This window comes from Diadema antillarum, unplaced genomic scaffold (assembly GCF_040938485.1).
Source record: "Diadema antillarum isolate AM-2024a unplaced genomic scaffold, OU_Dant_1.0 seq00002510_RagTag, whole genome shotgun sequence".
NCBI classification, from domain to species: Eukaryota; Metazoa; Echinodermata; class Echinoidea; order Diadematoida; family Diadematidae; genus Diadema; species Diadema antillarum.
Window position 1 is genome coordinate 3,180 of NW_027273114.1, and position 15,776 is coordinate 18,955.

Below are 15,776 nucleotides of genomic sequence, written 5' to 3' on the forward strand. Positions count from 1 at the left end.
ATAAGATGTTTGTGTGCGCATGCGCTGGCCGTAGTAGTCAGTGTATGTAGCTCTCCCAAGGTCCTCTCGACCGAGTCACATTCAGTCATCAATTTGAAAAGAAAGGGACTGTTGGCAGAACCAAACGTTGTTCGAAGCCTGTTTTCAATACTTCAAATTAATTGGTAAGTCTTCAAATCGAAGAAATTTTTGGATTTTAAGTTGACATTTACCCGCGATACTAATTCTGTCATGATCCTGAATGCTACAATGTGAAGCCCCATTACGCTATGCGTATGGGGCTGCTGGTCGCAGTATAGCTATGCGTACAATGGGCTGCACACTGCTGGTCGCAGTCAGTGGTTTCGTACAATATTTATCGACGCCGTACGGCGACGGCTCTGGTACAAAACCATTATTGCATGATTACTAAGACATGAGAGCACTTTGGGGCGAGTAATTCTCACAGACAACGTACTTTAACGTGAAACACAAACCAAGACAAGGAAATTCAGGGAAACTTTTGAGGTACCAAAACTTTTTATTATCTTTAAATTCTATATTAAATTGTCGAAAAGATATAGGGTGGACTGGACATGTGCGGCAAGGTCCTTCCCTCAGGCGATGGAGAGCGATGCCTTCAGCTGGTCCTCGTCAGTAGATGGGGTCCACTGCCAGCTGGGGATGGCCTTACACACTGGAAGGGGGCGTCTATGTAGGGGAATATGGCAGTCGGCTGTATGAGAGCAGCGGCTACAATACGTCTCAACTGGCCGAAGTCATATAATGCTCTCCTACTATTTACTAACAAGTCAGCAGTTTAACCTGATTAAAGTGTTCACCTTAGTGAAGGTTAATTGCTTCAAATGTGCTTATCATTATTACTCATAACATTCCATAATTTTACACTAATATGCCATAATTTTCATTATCCTATTAATGCAAATGTACATCATAACTGTGTGGGATGAGGGGAACTGAATACGATTGTATCATTTAAACGGTCTTCACTATACAGCATTTCAAACAGCTAACACAGTACAAAATAGTTTCCTTAAATTTACTTGGAAGTATAATAATCTCATCTCCTCTCCCAAGTCTCAAATACTGGGAGGAAAAGTGATTTGTTTCAAACAATGTACAACATAAAAAGAGAGATGGTCAGCCTGCTACCAAAAAGAGAGGAGGGCAGGAAAAGAGGAGATTCAACCTTGGACAGGTCGGAGTGCGATAGCGACAGTAGGAGGATAGAGAGAGAGAGAGAGAGAGAGAGAGAGGGGGCGCAGTGGCTGACCACCGACTACGGAATGTGCAACTTAAAGTAGAAATTCAAAGAGCACGAACCACACAAATTTGATAAGAAAATATTGAATTTGAACATCTGTCCTAGGTGTACACAAAATATCGAGAGAAAAGAACAATCCCAACTATTTTTTATTGATTATTGAAATCGGGCGAAAAAGTGAACCCGAAATGCCCCGATGAACGGTCTGCCGATACCCCTTCCAGATGACGTCACGCACTGGATTCGTACTCTGAAAGTACACGTTCGCTCCATAGACTGCTACCTTGAATTGTTTTCAGTGTTGTGTTTAGGAGCCTAGCAAGTCCAATTATTTAGTTTATTAGCAGTTTTCTTGCATGTCTCCTTGTAGTTCAGAGTTTTTCCTTACATTTCATCCTCATAAAGTATGAAATTTGTGAATGCTAGCGGCGCATAAAAGAGATTTCTTTCAGACGTTTTTGTCCGCATTTTGGTTCCGTGCCTTCAAAAAGTAGATCCGGTCACAGCAAGCTGGATGGTACGTCTCGCTCTCAGCTGGTCTCAGCCGTTCATGCACTGTGCTGGTGTGTGGTTCGCACGGCGTTGTGTGTGTTTGCGTGTGTGTGAATATATTAGTGTTCGTGCTGTGATTTGTTCCTCGGTCTAGTGAGAGCTGTGCGTAAACACGTGTGTGTGTGGGAACATGTACTATTGTACGTACTTCGAACATGTGCGCCAGCTCCATGCCCCCTCGACGTTCGACGCAAGACTCCCTGATCACTCGCTCTCTATGCATGTTTTTGTTTGTAATAATAATGGATGAACATAAACTCAATACTGTACGAGTAATGTTCGCCACACGTAATCTGTGTATTTCGTATACTGTTCTACGAAGTGAATTGCTACTGACAGGGTGGAAGAATGAGCCATGAGGAAGTACAAATGATCTCTTCTTTTTCCACATTTTTTTTTGTCTAAACCGCCGCCATCATTCATCGTACATACCGATTGTCGAGACTCTAAATCGTACGGAGCCGAATATTATACTGTTTTTCTTTTCTTTTTTTACGTCAAGGCGGACATCAGACATTTACTTTACCATCAAACGCAACTGAATGTTACTGTTATTCATTTCAAAATGTTATAGCAAATATCCGACATTTATTTTAGCATCTTATGGAGCAGAATGTTGCTGCTATTCACTTCCAAACGTAAAAGCAATCATCTGAAATTTATTTTGGCACCTTCTGGAGCCGAATGCTATTCCTATTTACTTTCGAAAGTTAAAGCAAACATCCGACATTTATTTAATCATCGTATGGAGTTGAAAATTATTGTTATTCATTTTCAAACGTCAAAGGGATCATTCGACATTTATTTAGCATCTTCCGGAGCTGAATTTCATTGCTAATTTAATTTCGAATGTAAAAGAAAAATTCCGGCATTTATTTTATCATCGTACGGAGTTGAATACTATTGTTATTCATTTCCAAACGTCAAAGCAAACATCAAACATTAATAACTATTTTACCATCGAACGCAGCTAAATATGTTATTCATTTCGAAATCTTAAAGCAAACATCCGACAGTTATTTCAGCATGGTATGGAGCGGAATATTACTGCTATTCACTTCCGAACGTAAAAGCAATAATCTGACATTTATTTTAGCATCTTCCGGAGCCGAATGTTAATGCTATTTACTTTCGAAAGTAAAGACAAACATCCTACATTTATCTAATCATCGTACGGAGTTGAATATTATTGTTATTCATTTCCGAACGTTACAAGGGATCATTCGACATTTACTTTAGCATCTTCCTGAGCGGAATGTTATCCTTATTCATTTCCGAACGCAAAATCAAATATCTGACATTAATTTTAGCACCGTACGGGGCTGAATCTTACCGTTATTCATTTCCAATTATTTTAGCATCTTACGGAGCCGATTGTTACCGCTGTTCATTTCCAACAGTAAAGGCAAACATCCGACTTTTTTGGTGGCCCAATTGGGCCACCAAAATCTTCATTTCTGAAATATCGTCGGCTCGACGTGCGTTTTTTGGTGGCCCCGGGCCATCGGGCCACAGTTAGTGTCGAGCCCTGCCTATGAATATAGATGATTGCACGTGTAAAAATGAAATATACGATTCGTCCCTTCCCCCCCCCCAAAAAAAAAAACAAACAAACAAACAAACAAACAAACAAACAAACATGCAAGAATGTTTGTGCCTAGCTGCGTTTATCCGGACATGAATCTAAAAAAGGAATTACAAAACTTCTTTATTATTATCATTATTATTATTAACGAACCATCAGAAAATCAAAGCTAATCTTACGTTCAGATTAACATCTTTTTTTTTTTCTTTTTCCATTGTCGAATTAGCAAACCTTCAGAGTATAGACTCTCGAGCTAGCTTGTTTCATTTTCGGATAAACGAACTTTCACAGTAACGTGCAAATATTATTTTTTTTTAGTCGGGCATTAGGAAATGTTCAGAAAACGTGTATAGACAGGTGGTAAAAAAAAAAGGAGAAAAAATAGGTTTGAATTTTAGTTTGGCATCGCGTATCTCTTTGCGTGGTGCTCGTTATTCCGAAAAAGAATAAGATACACTATCCCGATGGGTAGTTATTTCGAAACACGCATATTGCATGTGCGTATGTTTGTTAATCTGACAAATTTAATTATGGTTTGTTTAACTTGATTTGTGGTTCGAAAAGTTCGTTTATCTGAAATTGAATTACGCGGCAAGAAATTACTTATTTCGTTTTCGGATAAACGAACATTCAAGAATATGGAACATTTTTTGAGAGAACAGGACTTCGAAATCACGAAACTAAATTTTCATCTTTTTCTCTTTTCAATTTACGAACCCTTTTTTTTTTCAGTTTTTTGGATAATTGAACCCTCGGGAGTGACGATCTTTTACAGTAACGACCAGTAACTTTTTTCCCTCTCTCTCATAAGTTTATGTCGTAGTTTGACATCTTTAATTTTTTGTTTGTCCGGTATTCATTATTCCTAGAATAATGAAAAAAGAAGAAGACATGAGATACATTTGTACGTATTCTATGATAATTCGTTATTCCAAATCTGAAACACGCAAACTCCCTGTGCCAATGTTTTTCTTCCTAAAATATAAGAGGGTTTGTTAATCCAAACATTTATAGCATTATTCTGAAGTTTGGTTAATGTGAAAATGGGGAAAAGGCTTGTTAATCTGAAAACGAATTGAATTTGTTCCCAGATTAAATTTCTTATTTCTTAAGTTTTAGATTAGCGAACCTTTGGAATAAACAACTTTTAGAGTAACAATCAGCAACATGTTTTCTCTTTTTTTTTCATAACTCAGAATACAAATAATGTACAAAATGGAGCAGTATTTTAAAGCAGGAAAATAAGGCATTTCAAGTTTAACACTGTTTATTTTATTTTTCTATATCGGTAAGTACAAATAATTCTTACAAGAAATAGAAAAGGAAATAGAGAGAAAGAGACAGAGAGAGAGATAGCCCTATTTTAGGCAAATTAAATGAGAGAAATAAAGAATCATCACGTTTATAAACCTGGCTGGGTCTTCGACTTGTCAAACATTTCCCCTGTTCATTCCTCCAGGCCCCAGACTGTTCATGACCGCCAAGAATGCGCCAGTACGCGCGGTTTCTTTTTTGTCAAATGGTCTCTCTCCTCTACTCCCCCCCCCCCCCCCCCCCCCCCCCCCCATCCCCAAGTCGGGCACCTTGCCATCTTGGAATTGTTATTGTTTCTTGGTAAACTTGGTGTTCACTTTTGACCGCGCGTTATTGATTTGTGTTATTTTTATCTTGACTCATGCACTGTGCTTGGTATCCACATGGAGCACGCACAACCAGTGACTATACCCGACTCACCTGTAGGTACGTAGCTAACGGCGAGCAGAAAATGGCACAGTTTTTCTGCTACCGCTATTTTTAACTTCCAAAATAGGCTAATACATCGTATTGGAATAAAAACGAACTTTGTTCGATATCGATGAGCGTTGATGTGGCATCGCAATGCAATACCCGGGCTTCTTCAAGTAAGTCAGTATTCGACAGTTGTTGAAATCGTGACATCACTAAACAGTTGTTAGTTTTGGGCTTGCGTGTTTATGATTTCATGGGCTTGTTGAAGGGAAGTGGAGAAATAAGGTGGCATCAAAATTATTTGTCTGCCCGATTCGGGCAAGCATTTTTCTCCTTGTTCAGAACACTTGTACGACTTTGATTTTCACTTGCCCGAGCAATCGGGAAGTGCTTATGTCCGCCCTGCTATTAGACCTTACCATAGTCACAGCATTCAAAGCTAGCCTAGTATTGCACCTCCTTGGTCTGACCGGTTTGAGGTCAGCAACTGTAGGCAGGCGCAATGGCGTGATAGCTATCTTAGCAGATGTCATTTACGGAAGTTTTACGAGCGAGTGCACGCTGGTGAAGCAGTGATTTAATTACTTGCGAAAACACCGAACCTTGTCGATGTCGAAGATTCCACCACTCCTTCTCTTCCCACCTCCCTGGTTAGACCCTATCGGGCGCAAACGTAAACAAACACATGTGGTTATGCAAAGCATGGCAAGTACGAGTAGTTCACGTCTAAATTCCTACGCCAATGAAAGTACAGTACATGTACTTTCATGGCTTGGCTTATCACGTGACAGGCCAGGCACGCAGGCAGCTAGTGAGGATGGTGGTGCGGCGAGCGGCTACCAATGCGGATCGGAGCAGTAGAGCCACTTCGCCGCGGATTAATACAAGTACATACATGTATTGCATGCGAGCGATCGCGAGCTACGAGACTGGGCTGCACAAGTTATCTCGATCCTCGTTTGAAAATCTCTCCTATTTTGATATTTCGCCATTTTTCGTAAGTCTGCTTGTTATTGTCAACATCACCATGTCTTACATTATCAATCTGTCACGGACATCCTCATGATTTCCAATTAAACGCTTTATATGACCAGTGAAACTTGAACGCGGTAACATTACAAACGTAAGAAAAATAATATTACCTAAGTAGCATGAATTCCTGAATTTTGACGAAAATATCTGTAAGAATTTTTAAAAAATCGAGAGAGAGATGTTTCTTCATTACTATTAAACCATGAAAAGTTATATTTCATTCAATTCGACTTTTACATAAGGAAATAAAATGCAAAGGAATCAGGTTGTACCTCCGTTAACATTGTACACACATTCACCGCGCAGAGTCCGCAAATCCAGTGCGTGACGTCAGGCAAAACGGGCATCTTTCCTGACGAATTGGCCCTTATCAGGCTCCAGAAAACCGCAGTGTTTCGTGAGCGTTTACTTCTTTCTAGCAACGCGAAAGCGAGGTAACAAAATTCCATTGCCTTCTATGTCTTCTGAGCTTTCTAATGATGCCTAAATTGCAGAATTTAATGATCTCTTTGAATGTCTACTTTAAAGGCATAATGCACTTTAAGGGCAACGCTAAATCATGCATACTGTATACCACATTATGTACATCTATTTAGTCACATTTGCAATCTGTACAAGAACCTATGTGGCGTATCCTACGACAATCCGACTGCTGTCTCCAGCCTTTGTACTAAAATGAGATGAATGAACTCTCAATACTTGACCTAGTGAGATCCTGACATGACGTACTGGAAAATAATAGTTCTCGTGCCATCAGGCTTGATAGTAAGTTATAGTGACAATCAGATAGAAACTGTTCATATCAATCAACTGAAAAGTTATGATGATGCTTACTCTATTCATATACAATTACACTTATCACAAGGTCTGTTGGAAATACACAGATGCAAACAATAATCCTACCAACAAACAGGACGTCGAAAGTTGGCGTTATGTCCATACGGTACACAACCAGTTTATGGTAAACTTCCATCTCTTGAAGTATAACCCTAACTTTACTCCAACAATATTACCTTCAACAAGTATAATACCAACTATTTACAATAATCTCAAAGGAATGAGATAACCAAGAGAGGAAAAGGAAAAGGAAAGGCAAAAGTGAAAGGAGAATTGTATAAAGGAGATGGAGAGTGAAGAGAGAAATGGAGAGATAGATACATAGTAAGACAGAAAGAAAACATATCGCAATAAAGCTTAGAACTTAAACTGCAACTTAGCACTTGCAATGAAATACAGTCATGCACATCTTTAAATGCAAAATACATGTAGTAGAAAATCGATTCAGCTTACCTATGTAGGGGAATATGGCAGTCAGCTGTACATGAGAGCAGCGGCTACAATACGTCTCAACTGGCCGATGTCATATAATGCTCTCACCATGAGAGCAAAAAACTTTTCCCCACATAGGCAAACTGCAGAGACCCATCAAGGCCAAAGGTCTGGTAAGACAAGGGGCTCATTATTGTCCACTCGTGACATTCTTGCCAAAGCAAGGGAGTGGGGCTATGGCCTGATGTCTGTAACACTCGCTTCTACTGTTCAGGGGACTGAAAGGGAAGCATGACCACTTGTGTGGTGTGCATATTATAAAAGGGGATTTCTGTGTTCCTAGCAGGTCCTAACACAGATAATAGGGCAGTCTGGATAAAAGAGGGCCGGAAAATCTAGGTCAGACTGTTGTAGTCCAGTAGGTGGTACCATATGCCATGTATATGACCTAGAAAAGCTGTTAAGTACAAGTTTTTGTTGTTGTTGACTTGTAGCCACCTGTAGATGTTGTTAATCTCTGTGTAACTCTTCTGTCACTCATTTCTAGGCCTTGTTCTTAGATGTATTCACAGCATGCATATTGCATGTATGTCACAATGTAGATAAGCTTACAGAGGAAAAGAGAAGTTGTCCATTAACATTGTGTGCCTCATATATAGTGGATATTATTTAAATAATGACAAATTGTTAAAACGGGATGTTGACAGAATTTGATGTGTCTGAAATTCAAACATATTTGTTAATGAAGTGTATTCTATGCACCAGCTCTGCACATGTTTGAAAATTTTCAGATCAATATGTACACTGCAATATATTAACTAAAAATTGTGCTTTTGATTGCAGGAAATTGACTTCCTTCTTGATCAAGTGAACAAAGTCAAGCTCCTGGTCGTGGATAAACTAGACAGTAAGTGGAAAAAAAATGAAACAAACCATACTCATGAATTATTTGGCTACTCTTGAATTGCAGTCCGTGCAGATCTTTTCTGTCCCCACGATACATGTATTACATTTACAATTTGAGGACATGATGACATCCTCCACTGCCCATGGCTAGGTCTAAAAACTGCAAATCCATTCTTATTCTTTTTGATTTGTAGTAGAGGAGGAAAAGCCCAATGATTAGTGTCAAAATGAAGAACAGGTCTTTACAGGTCATTTCAGAATTAAATGAGCATTTTCATATTCTACTATAAATCTTTTGGAACAAAAGCCATGTATTCCACACAATGAGTCTTCAGTAGGCCTACATGGGAAGAAGTTGAGTGGAAGTAGCTAATAGGATATCACATACTGTGATTACTCAAACTTTCAACCAGTACCATTTTACTGCTGAATTTGTGGAACGTTTCAGGTTTTTGAGGGTTGGCAGTCTGTGCAAAATGTCATATGCCTGCTGTTTTATATGTGAGGAAGACATGATGGTAGGCTGTTTAAAAAAAAAAAAATCAACAAACAAACAAACAAACAAAAGCAGACTGAATACAGACTGTAGAATACATGTTCTGTTTTGTCACTGGAAGTGAAAATTAGCCCTTGGTTCCTGAAACCAATTTGCCATTGTGTCTTGTGAATGATGGGTGCTTTCAGTGTGGATGGTTTGTAGCCAGTATGCTCTCCTTACCTGTGACTCATGATGTGTATCCAAAGGAGTGAATTTGACCTAAATGTGATTATTAGAGGAGATGAAATTTGTTCCTGTGACAATTGCTCCCATTAAAAATCTGCCAGCTAAGCCAAACATAAATTCTACCCACAAACATATAACCCTAACCCTACTCCCAATCCTTACATCAAACTAAACCTAAAACCCTATCACAACCATAACCCAACCCTAAAGTCCTTAGAGAAAATAAGACCAGAGCAATTGTCACAGGAGCAAATGTTGTGTCACTGATTATTAGATATGAAAATCAACACAGCGGAGAGAAAGGGATTGTCCTCATCTTTCACTTTCAGCAGCTTTTTAACTACTATAAAGAACTGTCAGTGGCATAGTGGTACAGTATCATCATTTTTTATTTATTTTTTTGGTTTGGTTTGGTCTTGTCAGAACATGAATGCATGTATTACTTGTGTACATAAAACAAGCAATTCTCTGTATTACCATGCTCCTATATTTTATTATTATCACATATGGTTTGTTAGGTAAAAATTTGCAAAATCGTATCCCGAAGGCTAAAATACATTGCAATGACAACCAAATACATTAAACTGTTGTACATTACATCCACATTAAAAAATCACAATTAAACATAAGATATACTGCACAAGACAATTACCACACCTTACTACACAAAAAACAAACATATTTGTATATATAGACATACAAATCTATTCATATATCACAAATGTATCAAATTAAATAAATCTATTTCAGTCAATAATTCATTACCATGAATATTTATAGCTATGTACTACTAAAAAACAAACATAATTTCTTGAATCCAACAAACCATTTCAAATTTACACAGGCATAATCACGCATCAACACTTGCATTTGCACACTTGCTCTAACTCTTGTCAAGACACTTGCACGCATACACACAAACATACTCACATACACCCACGGGCACGCGCAACTGCAGGCAAGATCCAGCACATGGAGAGATCCAGAGACACATACCCACATACACTCACACACACTCACAAGCACATACCTACATATACCTATAATACTAAAATTATTCATGTACATGTACATAACTTTCATACAGACTACAAACTCATAATGATCTTTAATTAACCCATTAATACTATACAGTAATCGCCGTATTCAATCAATATTGTGTTCCTGAATAGGATAAAATACTGTTTCTTCATGTTTCGGTGCTGCATCTCAATGTATATAAAAAATACAAAATTATTCATTTATATATCACAACTTAAAGAAAGAAAATATATATATAATATTCCAAATTGCAATTATACATTTCTGTGTGCATTGCAACATGATTGAGATCTCAAAAGGGCACAAAACTGTCCGTGGTCAACCGGGTAATAGCAGCATATTATACAAACAGATTTTAGAGGTATCTCATCACCATAATGTCTCCTTTGATAACAGTAGAAAAAAAGAGAGAGAGAAAAAAGTAATCATACAACCATTACACAGATACATCACAAAAAGAAAGATATGAATGGGGAGAAGGTTCAGGTGCGAGCCTCCCAACTCTGCCCCCCTCCACAAACCAAACCTGCCATGATCGCCACCGCCGACCCGCAAACCAACAGATATGTCGGAAAAAAGGAACCTGTGGTTCCTCTCTCCGACCCACCGGCCAATCCACAGATCAGCAGCCGCGACCCCAACAAATTCAATTCGTAGAGGGAGACAAACCGCAGAAACCCGCACCTGAAAGATCCTTTTGTATGTCACGACTTAAAGATATATTCTAAATTACACTTATATAATCGTGTGTGCAATTACAACGTGATTGATATTGCGAAAAAAAAAAAAGTTAACGCTGACCATGGTCAAACGGTATGGGAGCGTACTATGCAGATTGGTTTCGGGGGGTCTCGACACAATATCACATCTAGGACATAATATAAAACACAGAATCATGTTCCCATATTGATCATCTATTGAAAAAAAAAAGGGGGGGAATCATATACCCGTTTATATGAATACAACAGAGCTTCCCGACCTCGTTAATTCATTGTTTATTGTTCAATAATCTTGTCATGAACGGGATTGGGCTATTTCTACAACGTTCTGTTCGGCATCTCAGCTCTGTGAATTCATGGTTGTTTCACAAATTGCGTCCATGATAACTCATTCTCCTGGCTGGGATTAAGTCATGAAGGCGAGAGTCTGTCTTTGCGATGCTCTGAGCAAATTTCACACATAGGGAGATGCGACGGTCACTTAACTTCACCAGGTTACATCTCACTAGGGCGTCATCATAACACTCATACTGTGACCCAAGCATAACGCGGCACGCGCGTTTCTGCACTCTCTCGATGTCATTTACTTGGGAAACTGATAGGCCTGAGCACCACACCACCGCGCAATACTCCACGACAGGGCGAACGAAGGTACAATAGATGACAATCAGGTTAGCAAGGCACATACAAAAACCCTTCAGGACTCGCAGAAAGTGCAGTCTCGTATTGGCTTTCTTCAGCGTGTCATTCACGTGACTAGACCATCTCAGATCCTGTTGCACTGTTACACCAAGAAGTTTGATCTCATTCACTTGGGCTACAACTGAATCTCGGATCACGATATCTGATGGTTGCGGCACTTGGCGAGCAAAGCAAATTTGCATTGACGAGCATTTTTTGCGGGTTAAGTTTCATGAAGTTTTGCTCTGACCAGATGTGCAAACGTGTCACAGCTTCCTGTATGGTGGATACTGCACCGAGGTTTCTGCATTCCAGAAGGGTGAGGTCGTCCACGTATTTCAAGCAAGGGATCACTTCATTGCTGCATGCATCATTAATCATCGCCAGAAAGATGATGGGGCCAAGCCAGGTGCCCTGCGGGGCTCCTGAGCGGAGCTCCTGCCAATCTGAATATGTATTCTGATATTTCACTGAGCACGATTCGACAAGAAATCACGAATCCAGTCAACCACACACTCACAGTAAGCAGTAGCTTTTGTAATGCGAGATTGTGATTTATGCGATCGAAGGCCTTGCTATAATCGGTAGAGATTACAGAAGAGATTGACCTCTGTTTGTCAGCATTCATGTTAATCGCGTGAAGCAGGCTGACCAAGTAGTGGGATGTGGAGACTTTTTTTCTGGTTTCCAAATTGCGATTTATCTATTAGTGGTTGCGTATCGCGAAGCGTTAATCCTGCAATGAACTTCTCCGCTACTTTCGCAAAGTGATCAGTAAGAGACACTGGTCTGAGATTGTTGATAGATGGCGGTGTGGTCTTGGGGATGGGCACTACACATGCACGCTTCCATCGTTCTGGGACTTTCGCTTGTTGAAAGGAGGTCCTGAATATGTGTGCGAGAGGCGAACTTAGCTCCAGTGCGAATTCCCTCACCAAACGGGCAGGAATGCCATCAGGTCCTGGGGCTGTACGGGGTTTGATGCGCTTGAGCTCTCGGTAGACTTCCCATGGTTGTACAAGGGGGCAGGGCTCTCAAGAGGGAAGATATGCCAGGAGGTGAAGTGCATCAAGCGGCGGGATGTCGGAAGCGACATTGACGAACTGTGTGTTAATCATGTTTGCAGTTGACTTATAATCTGTTGGTTCAATGTTCTCAATTCGGATCAAGGGGGACTTCCTTGGCCCAGACGTAAGTTTTCCGATGTGTTGAAACCAGGCTGATGGATTAGAATGTTTGAGCTGTTGTACCCTTTTCGAGTAATAATTGGCTTTGGCAGATATGATTTCTTGCTGGATTTTGTTCCGAAGGGCGCGCCATTTTTTGTCCTCTTTTTTCTCAAATGTTTTTTGTCTCTTCATTATCATTGATTTAATGGCTGGTGTCATCCATGGTCTATCATTTATGTGCAGCTTTACAACTCGCGTTCTAAAGTATGTGTCGATCATCGGAACCAGTTCTGCGTAAAAAAGTTCACACTTTTCGTTGGCATCACTTATGGAGAAAAGTTCAGACCAGTCATGACTCGCCAGTCTGGCTCCAAACTCCCGGATATCACTGTCTCTCATTGGGCGGGAGATCTTCGTTCGCGTGACATTTGGAGTGGGGCGTGGTCGATGATTTGGTGACCATGTAATCACGCTATGGTCACTGGCTCCTAGGGGCGAACACGAGATGGGGGCCTCATAATGCTCTTGAAAGTTAGTGACGATTTGGTCCAAGGTACGGCTGCCTCTGGTTGGTACATGTACAATCTGTTTGAAGTCATTGTCCAACAGAAGTGATGATATATCTAGGTCATTTAAATCACCCAGAATCGTAAAGCCGACATTTTGGTGCTTGGTTCTTATTGAATCCATTGTGGAGTGAAGGTGCTCAATGAGTATATCTGCCTTGTCGCTCCTTGGTGGGTGATATATCGCGGCCACAACCATGAACGAAATCGATCGTGGCGCTCTTGTCGGATGGAGTTTAACCCATATGATCTCTAGCTCAGGCGGAAGGGTGACATCCAGAGGTTTAGGGCGTAGTAGATCTCTAGCATACACGGCAACCCCACCTCCTCTTGATTTCTGACGTGATTTGTAGAAAACATCAAAGTCAGCGATAGACATCGTCTGGATCAGTTGATTGTGAATAAACCATGTTTCAGTCACAATGGCGACTTCAACGTTTTGATCGAGAGCGACAGCATGGAACTCGTCAAATTTGTTGTTCAAAGATCTGGCGTTGGTAAGAAGAAAAGATGGCAGTGCGTACGCCATTCTGTTGATTTGAGTAGGACTTTGAATTAGGATGCTCACGTTGACGTTCCCTTGACCCGATTTTTGGCGTTTGTCGTGAGGATTGCTAAATATCGTGACATGACTAGGGATCTTTCGGATTTTGTGTGAACCTGCCCGACATCCACGAGTTCTCCAGACACCGCATCCCTTGGCAACGCGTATTGTGTCCAGGGGTAACTGCGAGGCTCCGGTGTTACGTAATCGGTGGAGTTCTTTGACAGAATATGTGATGCGAGACGCACTCATTGTTAGGGTAATTGAAGGTCTGGGGCACTGAACTAGACATCTGGGAAGGGTAAACGACCTTTTGCTCGCCAAAAAGAAATAGATGTGAATGAAGTAAATGAAAACCTGCACAAAGTTCAAACATGGTGTAATGCCAATAAAATTACAATCAATTTAAAGAAAACAAATTATATGGTAATTTGAAGAAAACGCCAGTTAGTTGCGATGAGGGGTGCAATAAAACTATCTGACACGGACATTGATGAAGTGAGTGTTGCATCCTTTATTGGAACTCAGATTGATTGTCATCTCACTTGGAAACCTCACATTCAATCGGTAAATAAATGTGTTCGAAGGAAAGTAGGTGTATTGTATAAATTAAGACAGTATGTTCCGCAGCACATTCTTGTGCTTTTGTATAAATCTTTTATACAACCACACATATTATATGGTATTGAGGTATGGGGGAGTACTTATAAATCTCACTTAAATTGTATACATATTTCTCCAAAAATGGCTCTAGAGCTATAACATTTTCGACATTACGAACACATTCAGAACCATTGTTCCAACGATTCAAACTTCTAGATGTTGTTAGGTTACATAAATTCTCAGTTTTAACATTTATGTACGATCTCTGCAATGGAACTATTCCGCACCCTCTGTATGACTATTGCCAAACTGTGCATCATACTTACAGGACAAGAACAAATGAAAAAAGAATGTTGTACTTACCAAAATTTAGAACCACACAGGGACAATTTTTGATTTCTTACTTAGGACCAAAACTTTGGAACACATTGCCACGAGAAATGCGTGAACAAAGCAAAAGATCTACATTTCGTAAATGCCTTGCAGATTTCCTTCTCTAATAGATATTATATACTGTATCAAGTATAATAATTTTTCTATGTTAGAAAATATATGATGTACATTGTATTTAAGTATTAACAGCCATTTCAACCAACCATGTAAAAATTTTTCGTTTGTGTTTAGCTTTTAGTATGAAGGTCAAGGTGACCAATCTCGACTAGCATGTGTGCTAACTTTTGGTTTCCTAGTTAACAACAACAACTTTGTAGAATTACGCTACATGTATCACATTTAAATCTCAAATGTTTTCATTTAATCATGTTATTGTAAAGGAGTAATAGATAAGTATTTTTTTCATATATGTATGTACATACAATTGTATAATGATTGAAAATGTACATGTTCAAATGTTGTTGCTAATAAAACTTCAAACTTCAAACTTCAAACTTCATATTGTATGCCATTCACTCTACCTTTCATTTACCTTTCAGAATTTATCACTTTAAATATCCACCATTCAAAACTACCATTCAAACTGATGTAGATAATTGGAACATTTATTTGCATACCACTGACCATTCACGAAATGCTTTTCAACATACCATTGGTTTACCCTTCAATATACCACTCCACATACCATTGGACTACCCTTTAATTAACATACCACTCCATACACCATGGACTTATCCTTTAGTGTGTCATATCTCACCACTTGTATACCACCTAATTGCCATTGGTCTACCCTTCATTTTACCACTAAAGCTTGCAGTTCGCTATCACCACAGGCTCAACATTCAACATTCACTATTGGCTAACCATTCATCAGCCAACATTGGCGTACTGACTGACTTACCGTTCATAATCCACCAATGGTTTACCATTCTACATCCAATAAAGGTATACTAATGGTATACTATCGGCTTACCACTCACCATCTACCATTAGCATCACA

The 15,776-nt window shown here is 39.6% G+C and overlaps 1 protein-coding gene across 1 annotated transcript in view; it reads left to right on the forward strand.

Annotated features, from left to right (window-relative positions):
* Window positions 1-603: 603 nt before the first annotated feature.
* LOC139714897 (prominin-1-A-like) overlaps window positions 604-15,776 on the forward strand; it is a gene marked incomplete at its 3' end in the record, with an annotated part of 29,799 nt that continues 14,626 nt past the window's right edge. Inside the window, exons 1-3 of the mRNA XM_071626543.1 lie at window positions 604-694; window positions 7,569-7,603; window positions 8,274-8,337. Of these exons, the coding sequence (XP_071482644.1) occupies window positions 604-694; window positions 7,569-7,603; window positions 8,274-8,337 (190 nt within the window). The remainder of the gene's footprint in view (window positions 695-7,568; window positions 7,604-8,273; window positions 8,338-15,776) is intronic.